The 12,566-nt window shown below is 50.8% G+C and overlaps 1 protein-coding gene across 13 annotated transcripts in view; it reads right to left on the reverse strand.

Moving 5' to 3' along the window:
* The window catches only part of PPP6R2 (protein phosphatase 6 regulatory subunit 2), a 51,383-nt gene extending 38,887 nt beyond the window's left edge, over positions 1–12,496 (reverse strand). For 9 of the 13 annotated variants that reach the window (XM_032222032.1, XM_032222029.1, XM_032222031.1 and 6 more), the window contains exons 1-2: positions 12,414–12,496; positions 2,970–3,222 (exon numbers count right to left, since the gene is read on the reverse strand). In XM_032222032.1, the coding sequence (XP_032077923.1) occupies positions 2,970–3,196 (227 nt within the window). In that variant the 5' untranslated portion in view covers positions 3,197–3,222; positions 12,414–12,496. Of the gene's footprint in view, positions 1–2,969; positions 3,227–12,413 lie in introns of those variants that run through there. The other 4 variants (XM_032222034.1, XM_032222025.1, XM_032222038.1 and 1 more) reach the window with 4 other exon arrangements.
* Between the last annotated feature and the right edge of the window lie 70 nt (positions 12,497–12,566).

A 12,566-nucleotide genomic window follows, 5' to 3' on the forward strand; every position in this document is an offset into this window, starting at 1 on the left:
TGGGCTGACCGCCCCCCCCACACTCCCCCCCCACCTTTCCTTAACTCTTTCGTGCCTGAATTGCTGGAGAGACGAGGCGCCTCTCCATTTGGACCCAAGGCCTTTGGGGCTTCCGGAACAGCTCCGGATAACATCAAACGGTTCCCGCAGAAAAAGGGGGTCGGGGGGGGGGGCCTTGCGCTGCAGGGCGGAGGCTCCGTTCGCCTGCAATCGGAACGGGACCTCCTCAGAGCCAGCTCAGGGTTCGAGATTTCAAGAGACTGGACCTCAATAAGCAAAGGGATGGAAGAGATTCCATGGATGGAATATCCTCCAGTTCAGGGAGACGGAGAAAAAAAGCGAGAGAGATTCGAGATGCTCAGAGAGGAAGAACACCAAGAGCGAGACTGATGCCGTCACCCAGCCTGGTAATGAAATGTCCATAAAAAACCAACCAACCTCAGGGGACCCCAAGGACCCCACAGAAGGAAGGACGGGTTGAAAAAATGGAAAGAGCAGAGACAGTCCTCCACTTATGACCATCATGGAGCCTGCCCGTTTTGGTTGTAAGTCATAATGGTGTAGAGCAACTGCCATGTGACTGGATGCACTCTACAACCTCCTTTGCCAGAGTTGTTAAGCGAAGACAAGTCACAAAGCAGCAAAAGGTCATAACTTGTGGCCGTGGTTGAGCTGGAAAAGGCCCTCAATGCAGCTGCTGGTTGCCAGGGGCTGAAAAGGCAGCCGTGGCTCTGCGGGGGCTTCAGAACTGGGTCACAAGTACATTTTGCAAGGCTTGCTAAGCGACCTGTCAAAATCTCTCGTCCGCTTTCTTTGCTTCCTCCTTCAGAACCTTCTCCGCCCTTCTCCCCTTCCCAGCTGGGCTCCCCGCCTCTTTATACCCCTGAGCACGGGGGCAGGGGGGGCGGAGAGGAAGCTCTCCCCACTGAAGCCCCTGACTTCTCCAAGGCAGCTCTCAACACGCGGATATCCCCAGGGATCTTCCACAGCATGGACAGGAGGAGGAAAGGAGTACCAGGCACCGTTTTCATTTTGCAGCCCCTTCGGTCATTTGAGTACAACATCAGTGCGGAATCCCCTTGGTCGGTCAATGGCTCAAACGGCTCAGGGTCGACCACTAAGGGAGAGGATCTAGGAGAGGAATCGCAGGCGCTCAGCTTGGTCTGCTCTTTGTGGTTGAAGTGGCTGCCGCCCCCGTGTGCCTAGAGCGAGGCCTGGGAAAGAAGGCCCGGCAAGGGGTTGGGAAACGCCTAGCCGCCCACTGGGAGATTTGCTAGACATGGAGAACAACTGCCAGATGGCCCAGGCCATCCCAGCGAGGCCCACCCGAGAGCAGAAGCCAGGATGCCAGAAGAGTCTCTGAATTTCGCCCCGTGACCCACAGATAGTTCATGCCATGACCGAGGTCAAAGGGCAGACTCGGCCATTAGAAAGAAGCTGCACAGGCCAGATCCACGCCGGAGGGGTGCCAGGAGTTTGAAGTTTGAAGTTTCATTTTATTTATATGCCGCCCTATTCCCTAAAAGGGACTCAGGGCGGCGAACAACTCCAACGGGAAGGGGAACATGCAAATACAAAATAGACTTTTAAAATAACCAACAACCACACCTGTCAAGAGGGGAAGGGAACTCATCGACCCCAGGCCTGCCGGCACAGCCAGGTCTTAACGGCTTTTCGGAAAGCCAGGAGAGAGGTGAGGGTCCGAATCTCCGCGGGGAGTTCGTTCCAAAGGGCCGGAGCTGCCACAGAGAAGGCCCTCCCCCGGGTCGTAGCCAGATGGCATTGGCTGGTGGATGGAACCCGGAGGAGGCCAGCCCTGTGAGATCTAATGGGTCTGTGGGAGGTAATTGGCAGCAGGCGGTCTCTCAAGTACCCAGGTCCAATACCATGAAGGGCTTTATAAGTAATAACTAGCACCTTGAAGCGTATCCGGAGACCGATCGGTAACCAGTGCAGCTCGCGGAGGATAGGTGTAACGTGGGTGCATCGAGGTACACCCACAATTGCTCGCGCGGCTGCATTCTGGACAAGTTGAAGTCTCCCAATGCTCTTCAAGGAGGATCCCTTAGCGGTCCAGCGATGACACCACCACTCCTCCCGAGTCAAAGACCAGGGCAGTCCGGACAGTGTGCCCCGACACACAAGGCCAAGGCAACGTTTGGCAAACACCCCAGGGCATCTCACCAGGGAAGCCCCTGCAAAGCCTGGGGAGGGGAATGTTAAGGGTTTGGAGCTGCTTCGCTGCCTCTGGGCAGCTCACAGAAATCAGGACGCGCCCTTGCCTGGACCAGAGGGGGTCTGGAGGAGAACCTGAGGCCGCCTGCCAGAAGGCGGAAGCTTGGACCTTGCAAAACGACTGTGAGCAAAAGATTCCAGTAAGCCCACCAAGGAATGGCTGAGAAAAGAGAGGGAGAAATGGAAGGCCTTGGAGCAGCTGGGGAGTGGGGGGTGCTCAAAGCCCAGATCTGAGTCCCATCAAGATTGGGGGGGGGAAGCCTCAAGCCCCCCCCCCCCAGCTGAAGCGGGGCCTCCATCGACCTCAGGGAAGTGGAGACAGCGTAAGGAAGGCCTCCCTGAGGTCATTTCTGCCAGAGGGGCTGAGGAGACCAGGGCGTCCTTCTTTTGTCCACATGCAAAATCTGCATTTATGTTTAAATTACCCAATAGAATGCCAAGTGTAAAAAGTGCCTGATACTTATCATATCCCATTACCTGTCCCTATTGTGAAAGGATCAGATTTCTGCCCAGTGAGGCATGTTGTAAAGGCAAAGGTTTCACCGGGGAGGGGGGGGAGGGGGTCCTTCCTTTTCCGTATGACCAGGGGGGGGGGGGTCCTTTCTAACCCTTCTCAGAGGTCAAGAGGCGCCTTCGGAGCACTTCAGAGGAGGGACGGCCTGCTGGGCCTCCCTGCAGAAGTGGCCAGCCACCACGCGCCTCTAACTCGGACTGGCCGGAAGGGGGATACGTACTTGAAGCGAACCTTCTCATCCACGTCCAGCGGAGGCTGGCGGGTGATCAGCTGCACCAGCTCCTCCATGCACGCCTGCCGGCAGAGGAAGTCCACCAGCTTCCGGTTCTGGGCTTTGCACTCCTGCAGGACATCGTCTTCCTCCATCAACTCACGCAGGGTCACATCCTCTTTCTCCAGCAGTTTGTCCACGTGGGACGTTGTGTTCAGATCGAACTTCCAAAACATGATGATGGGGATGGGCCTGCACCTACCTGGCCGGGGGGGGGGGAGGGGGAGAAGGACACGGCGTTATCCCTGCTCTGCCGACACACCAACGCATCCCCTGACGCTCCCCGCTGCCTTCTGCCTTCTGACAGGAAGCGCTGGGTGGAACAGACGGATTTATCCCTGGAAAAACTCCATCTCTGGCTAATTGGGCAGGAGCCCAGCGCATCCCCCGCTCGGATTACTGAGAACAAAGCAGCTGGGGGTTTATGACCGCAATTGAACCCAAAGTTTCTGCTGTTAAGTGAGACATTTGTTATCTGAGCTTTGCCCCATTTTACGACATTTCTTGCCAGAGCTGTTAGGCGAATCGCTTCAGTTGATGAGTCAGTAACCAGGGTGTTAAGTGAACGCGGTTTCCCCATCGATTTTAATGAAAGGAGGTTGCAAATCACGTGATCACATGACCCTGGAACACGGCGACGGCCATAAGTATGAATCGGTTGCGGAGCATCTGAATTTGGATCCCATGAGCACGGGGATAGTGAAAAACCATCATTAGTCACTTTTTTCAGTGCCGTTGTAACTTTGTAACGGTCGCTAAATGAAGCACTGTAAATCAAGGTGCCCCTAGTAAATCAGTGCTGCTGAGAGGGGCTCCCGGCCGGGAAGGGGGGCTCAGCTGCCCTCAGCCCAGGGCCTGGTGGAGGGGGGGGGCGGTGGGGGGGGCAGCCTGCCTGTTGCAGGGGGGAGGAGGGGCTGGGTCCTCAGGCAGGGGGCGGGGCTCTCTTTACAAGGGGATTCCAGTTTGTCGCCTGAAATGAATGTGGAAGAATCAAGGCTTCTTCCTGGCCTAGAGCAGGTTCTGCTCCGCAGATGGCAGCAGCCCCCTCGCCTTCTTCTTCTATCACTTAAGACAGACTTTTCCCACCACTCAACACATTGGGGAGAGTTTTAGAATAAAAAAAAACTCTGAAAGATATTCTGGGACAGCGCTAACTTCCAAATCCACTAAACCTTTTGCAATTTGATAACCATGGCACAAAAAAGATCTTGTACAAATAAAAAGAAGTCACAAATCACAACCAAACTGACCAGGGTAACATATATAGCAAGTGATAACGGCTTATAACATAAGATGATGTTCTCTCTCTCTCTCCATCTCTCATCCCTGTCTCTCTTCTGTCTCTCTCTCTGTCTCTGTCTCTCTCACCTGAATACAATATATGAGCCTGCAAAAGGGCCCCACATTCTTGGGTGAAAGGACCCCCGGTGCTACTCCACTTCACACTGACTGACTGAATGGGGAGATTTCTCCGGCTGCATAAGGCGGTCCTGGGCAGCGCACAACATTCAACACAGTAAAAGCTGAAAGGAGGAGAAGAGAAATGGGCCTCACCCTCACCCTGGGGCAGGGGGGTGGAAGCTGCATTTTCAAAGGCTTCTCAAAAATAGCAAAGCCATTGTAGCCATGCGGATGTCTGAGGAGAGGCTTTGGCTCCCAAGTGGTGGTCTTCAAAGATCAGGAGGGTGGGAGTGACAGTCTGGACACACCACACCACACCCCAGGGTGCAACTGGTACAAAAGATGAATTTGTACCAAGTCCTCCCTGCTAAACGGACAGGAAAACCCCTCAGGAAGCGGTCCGGAAGGGGAATTCCCAGGGGCTCCTAAGGGCAATTCAAAGGGTGGGTTCTAAAGTCCTTTAGGGTGGGGCTTTGCAGGACAGTCCAACTGGTTTCAAACCTGCTGAATTTTACTTCCTGGCCGAAAGGGCTAACAGTTCCCCGCTAAGATGGGAGGGGGAAAGAGGCCTTCGCTGTCCTATTGAATTCCAAATTCAATCACCTTACTTACATTATTAAATACTGAACCATCCCAGAAGCCCCTTGGAGTTTGAAGTGATGCCATTGGTTTATTAACTTGCACCTATGGTAAGCTGAAGGCTGGGATTTCAACTCCTGCCTTGGCCCTGAAAGACAGCGGGGTGACCTTGGGCCACTCATCACCCCTCAACTCAATTCAGCTCCCAGGGTTATGGTTGTAGGGGAAAGAGGAAGGAGGTATATTGGAGAAGTTTGCCACTTTGAAGTTGTTTGTAAAAATAAGAAAAACAGGACATAAATAAAGGCATTCCGTGGGACTTGGCGTACAGCCTTGCTGGCCACATGACTAGAGAAGGGCGTGCCGACAACGTGGCTCCCTTGGCAAGAAACGGAGATGAACACCCCCTGCTAGCCTAGAATGGGTCACACCTGGACAGGGGAAACCTTTTTCCTTAATCCATTAATTAATAGTCTGCTTTTGAGTGAAAAGCAGTAAGAATCATCATCAGGAGATCAGGAACCCAACCGTACAAAACAAAACGGAAGGAATGAAGAACGTTTCAACTTGCCAACATCGCACAACTCAAGCCCTGCTCTTCTCTGCTCTTCTCAAGGACGGGACGATGGGTTTGAGTCCCAAGGCTGGGATTTTCCTTTCCAACACTTGACAAAAGGTTAAAAGCAGGAATTCCTCAGCAGCGGCAAAGCCCCTTCCACTAGAGGGGTAAAGCTGAAGATGGGCAAGCCATCTCTCCAGATGCTTTTATCTCCATCTCCACTTGGTGGATCTGATGGGCTTCTCAGGGATGGGCAGGAAGAGGTTTGCAGAACATCTACGCGTTTCTCCTTCACCAGGAGAGCAGCTACCTTCCCAGAGCATCAAGGGAACCAGCCGGACTTCCACCTTCCCGAGCCTAGAGATAAATTGCATGCCGAACCCCCGTTTAATCTGCTCCAGGAAGACTCTGGAAGGACCTTGCTCTTTTGGAGATGCTTGGGGCACCCTTCCAATGTCCCCTGCTTCCCCCAGGTCCACAGTCATTTCGCAGGATTAGGCACACTCTTATGAATCCCCAGCGAAGGAGGCATCCCTTTGGACACAGCACCCATTCATCCTTTCACGCTTGAGTTGAGACTGCCCTGCAGATGGCACCCAGCCTGCCAATATCCCCCCCCTGCCGCTCCACTGCCAGCTCCCAGCCAATTAGCAATTAGCCATGGCTTCCCAGTCGAGAACGGGAAAAAAAAGACATTGAACATTTAAACTATCTGTTGTTTCCAGGGGTCATCCTTTAAAAATTATATGCAACTGGACCTCAGTCACTAGTCCTGATGATGTTACCTAGTTTGGGTAATGAAATGTCTGCAAGAAAACAACCAAGCTCAGAGACCAAGCCCTCCTATCAACCCTGAGCTACAAATATTCTCATTGATTGATTGATTAACTCATTCTATATGGCCACCCACCTGCCAAACTACTCTGGAAATAAGACTGTTCAAATATACATAGATGAATTATAATAAACAAAAATTTATTATCTCTATGATTCGTTTTTTTTATCTTTTCAGCTGAAAATTGCAAAATTGATTAATAATGGGCCATGGAAGTCTTGTTTTGTAGTGCAGCATTTATTTATTAATCAAATTTCTAGGTTTTCCAACTTCAAATGACTCTGAGCAGCTGAACGTATAGAAAAACTGTAAAGTCAACAATAAAACCCAGTGGATAAGACGTCTTGAAAGGAAGACCACCAGCAGAGACAAAAGCAAGACAAGCCCTGGGGAACAGCCGCGATCAGGTGAAGATAGGCAACCGTCTATCCTCTGCACTCCGCTCTCCCAGGTTGTTCCACTGGACTGAGGGACAACTCTCAAGGCGGGGACTCACAAAAAGCTCCAGAGTGGCCGCCTTCTCCCTCTGACTTTGAATCCCCTAAACAGCCCAAGAAACTGGGGCCGAAACTGATCCTTCTAACAATACAGGTGGGAGATACACTCAGACTTTCCCACACACAGCAAAGAAATCAACAGGCTGCTAAACTGGGGAGAGCTGGTGGGTTGCAAAGATAAATAAATAAACGAGGAAGATAATCTGACAGGCCCTTAGCCCTTCAAGAAGAGTAAGAAGAGCCACTGGCCGGATCAGAGCAACCGCCCAGCCAGAGGCCCGTTCCTCCTTCCCACCCAGGGAAGGTTCCTGGTCACACGGAAAGGGTCCTCCTCCATCTGGGCTCTTCCTGCCAAGCAGGGCTTGGCTCCAGCTACCCCACATGGAGGAGACGCTTGAAAAGAAGCACCCCTCTACGCTCCTCCGTACGCCGCCCCATCCACTTGGCCTCACTTTTCATGCAACTCTTCTACTTCCGGCCCTGGTTTTGAAACTGCGGCAGCGTTTTCAAGTCACGGTAGAAAGGTATCACACATTTGGTTCACATTCTCATAGCTTGGCTCTATAGCCCCTTTTGTGTAATTTTGCTTTTAATTTATGTATTACATTAATTTTTATTGGATCTTTGTTGATCAGCGTCGAGAGCTAAAGATTTAGAGATGAGATTTAGAAAAAGTGGTGACACATGGAATGAAGTTGTAACTGGTTGCAATTTAAGAAACAGCAATAAATGCTTAATGTTGTCGGAGATGAAGGTTCATTTTCTATCTCTTTTGTGGGTGGGGCGATTATTTTTATTTTTTTGCACTTTTTCATATAGGTGGGTATGTATACATCCATATATGTATTTAGCTTTATCTGTTTAATATAATAAATAAAATTAGGGGGGGGGGGGGAAAGACGCATCACGTGACCCCCACTTGCAACCTTCCCCACTCACTGACTGTGCTGGCAGGGAGCCAGCTGAGGAGGAGCAGCAACTGTTACGAGATGCCGTGAGGATCACTGCAAATGTGTCCCACTGCGACGGCTGTTCAGAGGCTGGGTCTGTTAAGTCAGGGTTGTTGGTTTTTTTAGCACTGTTGCGTATCTTCGAACGACGAAGGGTCCTTCGTCAAGGGCTACTTGTAGAAGGAGAAGAAGAGAACTGCTGTGTTATTTGGGAGGGCAAAATCTGTATTATTGTTTGCAACTGCTGCAAAGAAGATTGGAGGACACCTTCTTTAGCTACCCCTTTTCCTGGCTCTATATGTTCATCTTCTCTCCCCTTATTCCGTTATTTTTTCTTTCTGTAACTTTTCACTTTTCTATTATTTTTTTGTATTTTTAAATCTGCAAGAAAATATTTAATAAACATTGTAAAACTAGTTTAATTTTATGAAATAGCATTATACTTAACTTTTGAAGACCGCTCACCTGCTGGGACATCCCACTGGTAAATATTCTCTGAATCAGAATGTCTGTCCTTTATCTGGGTCAATTTTTGAGAAAATTGGAGGACTGGTTTAAAAACCTTTCTTTATGAAATTCATTGTAAATCTATGGCCCGCATTTCCCAAGACTAACAAAATGATGTGCCATAAGACCAGGGGGCTGGACTAGAGGACTCCCAGAGCCCTTCCAACTCTTATTCTGAAGTTATTCTGTGTTATAACTTCAGTCGTTTGGTTACCGGGTAGATTGAATAGCAAAAAAGCTATCTTGTTTTGGACAAATTATATTTATAAGTTTGCAAAACAGCACTGGACTAAAAAATTAATAAAGAAACAAAGAGTCCTAAAGTAATGTTTAATTAATGATATTGTCCAAGCAAATACAAACTGCCTTTTTGAGACATATCCAGAGACAGTTTGTTAAAAATGTACAATTGATAGGGCTATGGGATACAGATGTTCAAAATATTTTCTGTCTCTTTAAATTACGCATGGATCATTAACCCCAAATGTAAGACTTATGTTTTTTTCCTTTCCTTTTCTCCTCTTGTCCTTTCATTTTTGTAATTACCGTATTTTTCGGAGTATAAGACGCACCTTTTTGCCTCCAAAAAGAGGCTGAAAATCTGGGTACGTCTTATACTCTGAATGTAGCGTGAGCCATACTTGATGGGAGGGGGGAGTGAGAGGTATGGTGGCAGCAGTGGCAGCAATGGCGGCAACGGTGGCAATCGATGGCAAAAGTAGGTAGGATGCTGCCCCGCCGCTCCTGGGCAAAATTAAAGCCACCGTTGCCACCGCCACTGCTGCCTCGCTATTGCCCGAGGAGCCTGACCTGTTCCTGGGCAAAATCGAAAGTCCCAGCCGCCGCTACCGCCGCCTCGCTGCTTCCCCAGGAGCCTGACCTGCTCCTGGGCAAAATCAAAGCCACTGCCCCACCGCTGCCTGGATAAGCCGCCTGCTTCACCTGCTTCCTGCCCCAGACGACGCTGCCTGGAGAAGCCTGCCACCTGCTCCTGAGACACCACACAGGTAAGCACTGGTTAGGGGTGGCAAGGGTCTTCAAACGTGGCAGCGGTAAGACTTGTGGACTTTACAGGTATGTTCCAGCAATCCTGAGGTGTAACATGACCGAAGGAAGAATTCTGGGAGTTGGAATCCACAGGTCTTAAAAGCTGTCAGCACTTTTGCAATGGCTTATTGTTTTAAGGTTTAAGGCTTATTGCCTTTTTGCAGGTTGGGGTTAGGGTTAAGGCTAAGGCATATGGTATTTAGGGGGAGAGTGTAATGATCTAATGTGTGTGTATGAATGTGGTTTCAGCTACAGTGCACTGTATTGTTATAAATGACACATTATTGTTCTTTCTTGCAGAAAAATGTCAAAGCCCAAAAGGCAGGCATGTACAATCTCTTTCAAGCTGGAAGTCTTGAAATATGCTGAGGAGCATGGAAACAGAGCAGCAGAGAAACATTTTGGACCGCCTCCAACTGAAAAGACGATAAGAGAGTGGAAGAAACAGGTGGATAAGCTGCAAAAGGTAAAAGATAAAAGCAAGCACAACTTTCGTGGGCTTCCGGCAAAGTGGCCACAGTTAGAGGAGGAAATGAGAGACTGGATCTCACAGGTCACCAGAACAGTGGCTTCACAGTCACCACAAAAATGGTGATGTATGAAGCCAAACGCATTGCTACACGGCATTCAGGATTTTAGTGGAACACCATCGTGGTGCGTCAGATTTATGAGGCGATATGGCCTTGCTATGCGCACCAAAACTAGAATTGTGCAAAGAATGCCAAAAGAGTATGAGGCTAAGATTCTGTCTCTTCATACTTTTGTGATAGATTCCAGGAGGAGAAATAATTTTGAGACTGGCCAGACTGGGAATATGGATGAAGTCCTGCTAACTTTTGATGTGCCATCAAACAGGAGTGTTGATGTCAAAGGTGCCCAAAGCATAACTGTAAAAACTACAGGACATGAGAAGACACATTACACAGTTGTGTTGTCCTGCTGTGCTGATGGCACCAAATTGGCACCAATGTTAATATTTAAAAGGAAAACCTTCCCAAAAGAAGTGATTCCAAAAAGTGGTGTTGTTGTGCATGCCCATGAAAAAGAGTGGATGGCTGAGCATGGCATGAAAGTACGGATTGAAAAAGTGTGGTCCAAGCGTCCTGGAGGGCTTCTGAAATAAACCAGCTTTATTAGTGTTTGACCAGTTTAAGCACATATTTACTGACAACACTAAGAAAAGTTTCAAAGAAGCGAAGACCAATCTAGCTGTCATTCCTGGGGGGTCTCAGCAGCCAGTTGCAACCTCTTGATGTTTCCATCAACAAGCCATTCAAAGTTTACATGCGAGAAGAGTAGAACAAACGGATGGCTGCTGGAAATCATGCTCTTGACACCCTCTGGATTAATGAGGCGGCTCATTATCACTCAAGTTTGTGAATGGGTGAAAACCTCATGGAGCTCAGTGAAGGATGAAACTGCTACACAATCCTTCAAAAAATGTGGCATTAGCAATGCCTTAGATGGAACTGAAGATGATATCATTTATGAAGGCAGCGAAGAAGAAAGTGATTGTGAGCAACTGAGCTTCCTAAATTCTGACACCAGCGACGACGAAGAGTTCTTGGGGTTTCCAGAAAATTAGAGGAGTGCTTGAATCTTCAAGTCTCCTCTTTTGTTAATGACGGTGATGATGGTTCTTAATACTGCTGTGGCCTTTACAGAATTGCAAAAAGTATACATTGTTTTAAAAAGTATACATGGTTGTAAAAATTCTGCTATACTGGCATTTTATCAAATAATACATTACTACACTATTTGGTTCAGAATACTTTTCTCCTTGTTTTCCTCCTCTAAAATCTAGGTGCATCTAGATATACTCTGAAAAATACGGTACTTTTGTCCCACTGAGGACAAAATCAGGTTCCCATTTAGACCAAAAGGAAATTCCGGTATTGCTCAAGAACCTTTGATTTTTCTATCTATTTCAAAGTCGCCTCTGCAACTGCAAACAGACCGAATGGAAGTTCTAAATTGTAACCAGCCTAAGAAAACAAAGCAGGCAACACGACTCCTTTATGGCGACCTACGGCCCAAAATCTACAAAAGCACCACTCCAGCATTTCCACCTAAACACATCCCAGCTTCCAATTTCCACGATTACCAAAAGGAAGGCCTTGGAAGTGGAGGAAGCCCACGCTCAGCCTCCGGCCATGGCTCCCCAGAGAAGCCCTCCGCTTCCTCAAACTCAGGGTCAAGAGGTCGGTTCTCCTAGGACCCCAGGCGATGATAACACAAGGCGGAGGAGGGGGGCCCCCTTCTCCTGCCCGAGCATGGCGGGGGGGGGGGGGGGGTGTCTTTGGCCACCTAAATCGCCCAAGCGCTTCACGGACTCATCCAGAGCAGCCTTTGTCTTTCCAGGCGGGCCTCTGCTGCAGGCAGAGGGACACATTTGGGTCTCCCCGCTTCGGCAGAGAGCTTGCCTTGGGGGGGGGGGGAGAGGGGGGCGTAGGGGGGGGGGCTCTTATCCTCTCCTGGGACATGGAAGGAAGTGGGGGAGGGAAAGGGGGGCGGGGAGGGCGGAGGCTGCCAGAGGGGGACTGGGGGGGGGGGGGATAAAGAGAAAGGGGATGGGGGGGGGGGAGGCACCCAGGCGGCCCAACCCGAACCGGCGTCGCCCCCGTCAACCCCACCACCAGGCACCCCGCCACCACCCAGAGGCCGCGCCAGGAGCAGCGCTTTCCCTCGGGGGAGGGAGGGGGGGGTCCAACGGGGCGGCCCTCCCCCCCACCCCCCCCCACGGGAGGCCTCCCTCTGCCAACGGACTCGGCGGGACGGGCGCAGAGCCGGGCTCCCCCGGGAGGGCCACGGAAGCCCCAGCCGCGGCTGCCTCCTCTCACGCCGGCCGGAAAGCAAAGCCGCCGAGCGGGAGGCAGGCCAGGGAGAGCGGGGCACGGGGGCTCCGGCCTCCCTCCCTCCCTCCGAGGCCCGCGGGGAAGGCGGCCTCCACCCCACCCAGTCTTCCCTGCACGAGGCCGGGGAAGCCGGGGCAAACAGGGGCCAGGGACGCGCCCTCACCGGCCAGGCGGCTCCTTCAGCGCTGACGGACCGGCCGCCTCGCTCGCTCCTTCCCCGCCGCCGCCGCCGCTCCGGAAGCAAGATGGCGGCCTGGATGGGAGGTGTGTGTTAAGCGCGCACGCGCGGGACGGCCTACCGAGGGGGCCGCCAGCC

The sequence above is a fragment of the Thamnophis elegans genome, chromosome 7 (assembly GCF_009769535.1).
Source record: "Thamnophis elegans isolate rThaEle1 chromosome 7, rThaEle1.pri, whole genome shotgun sequence".
In the NCBI taxonomy this organism is placed as follows: domain Eukaryota; kingdom Metazoa; phylum Chordata; class Lepidosauria; order Squamata; family Colubridae; genus Thamnophis; species Thamnophis elegans.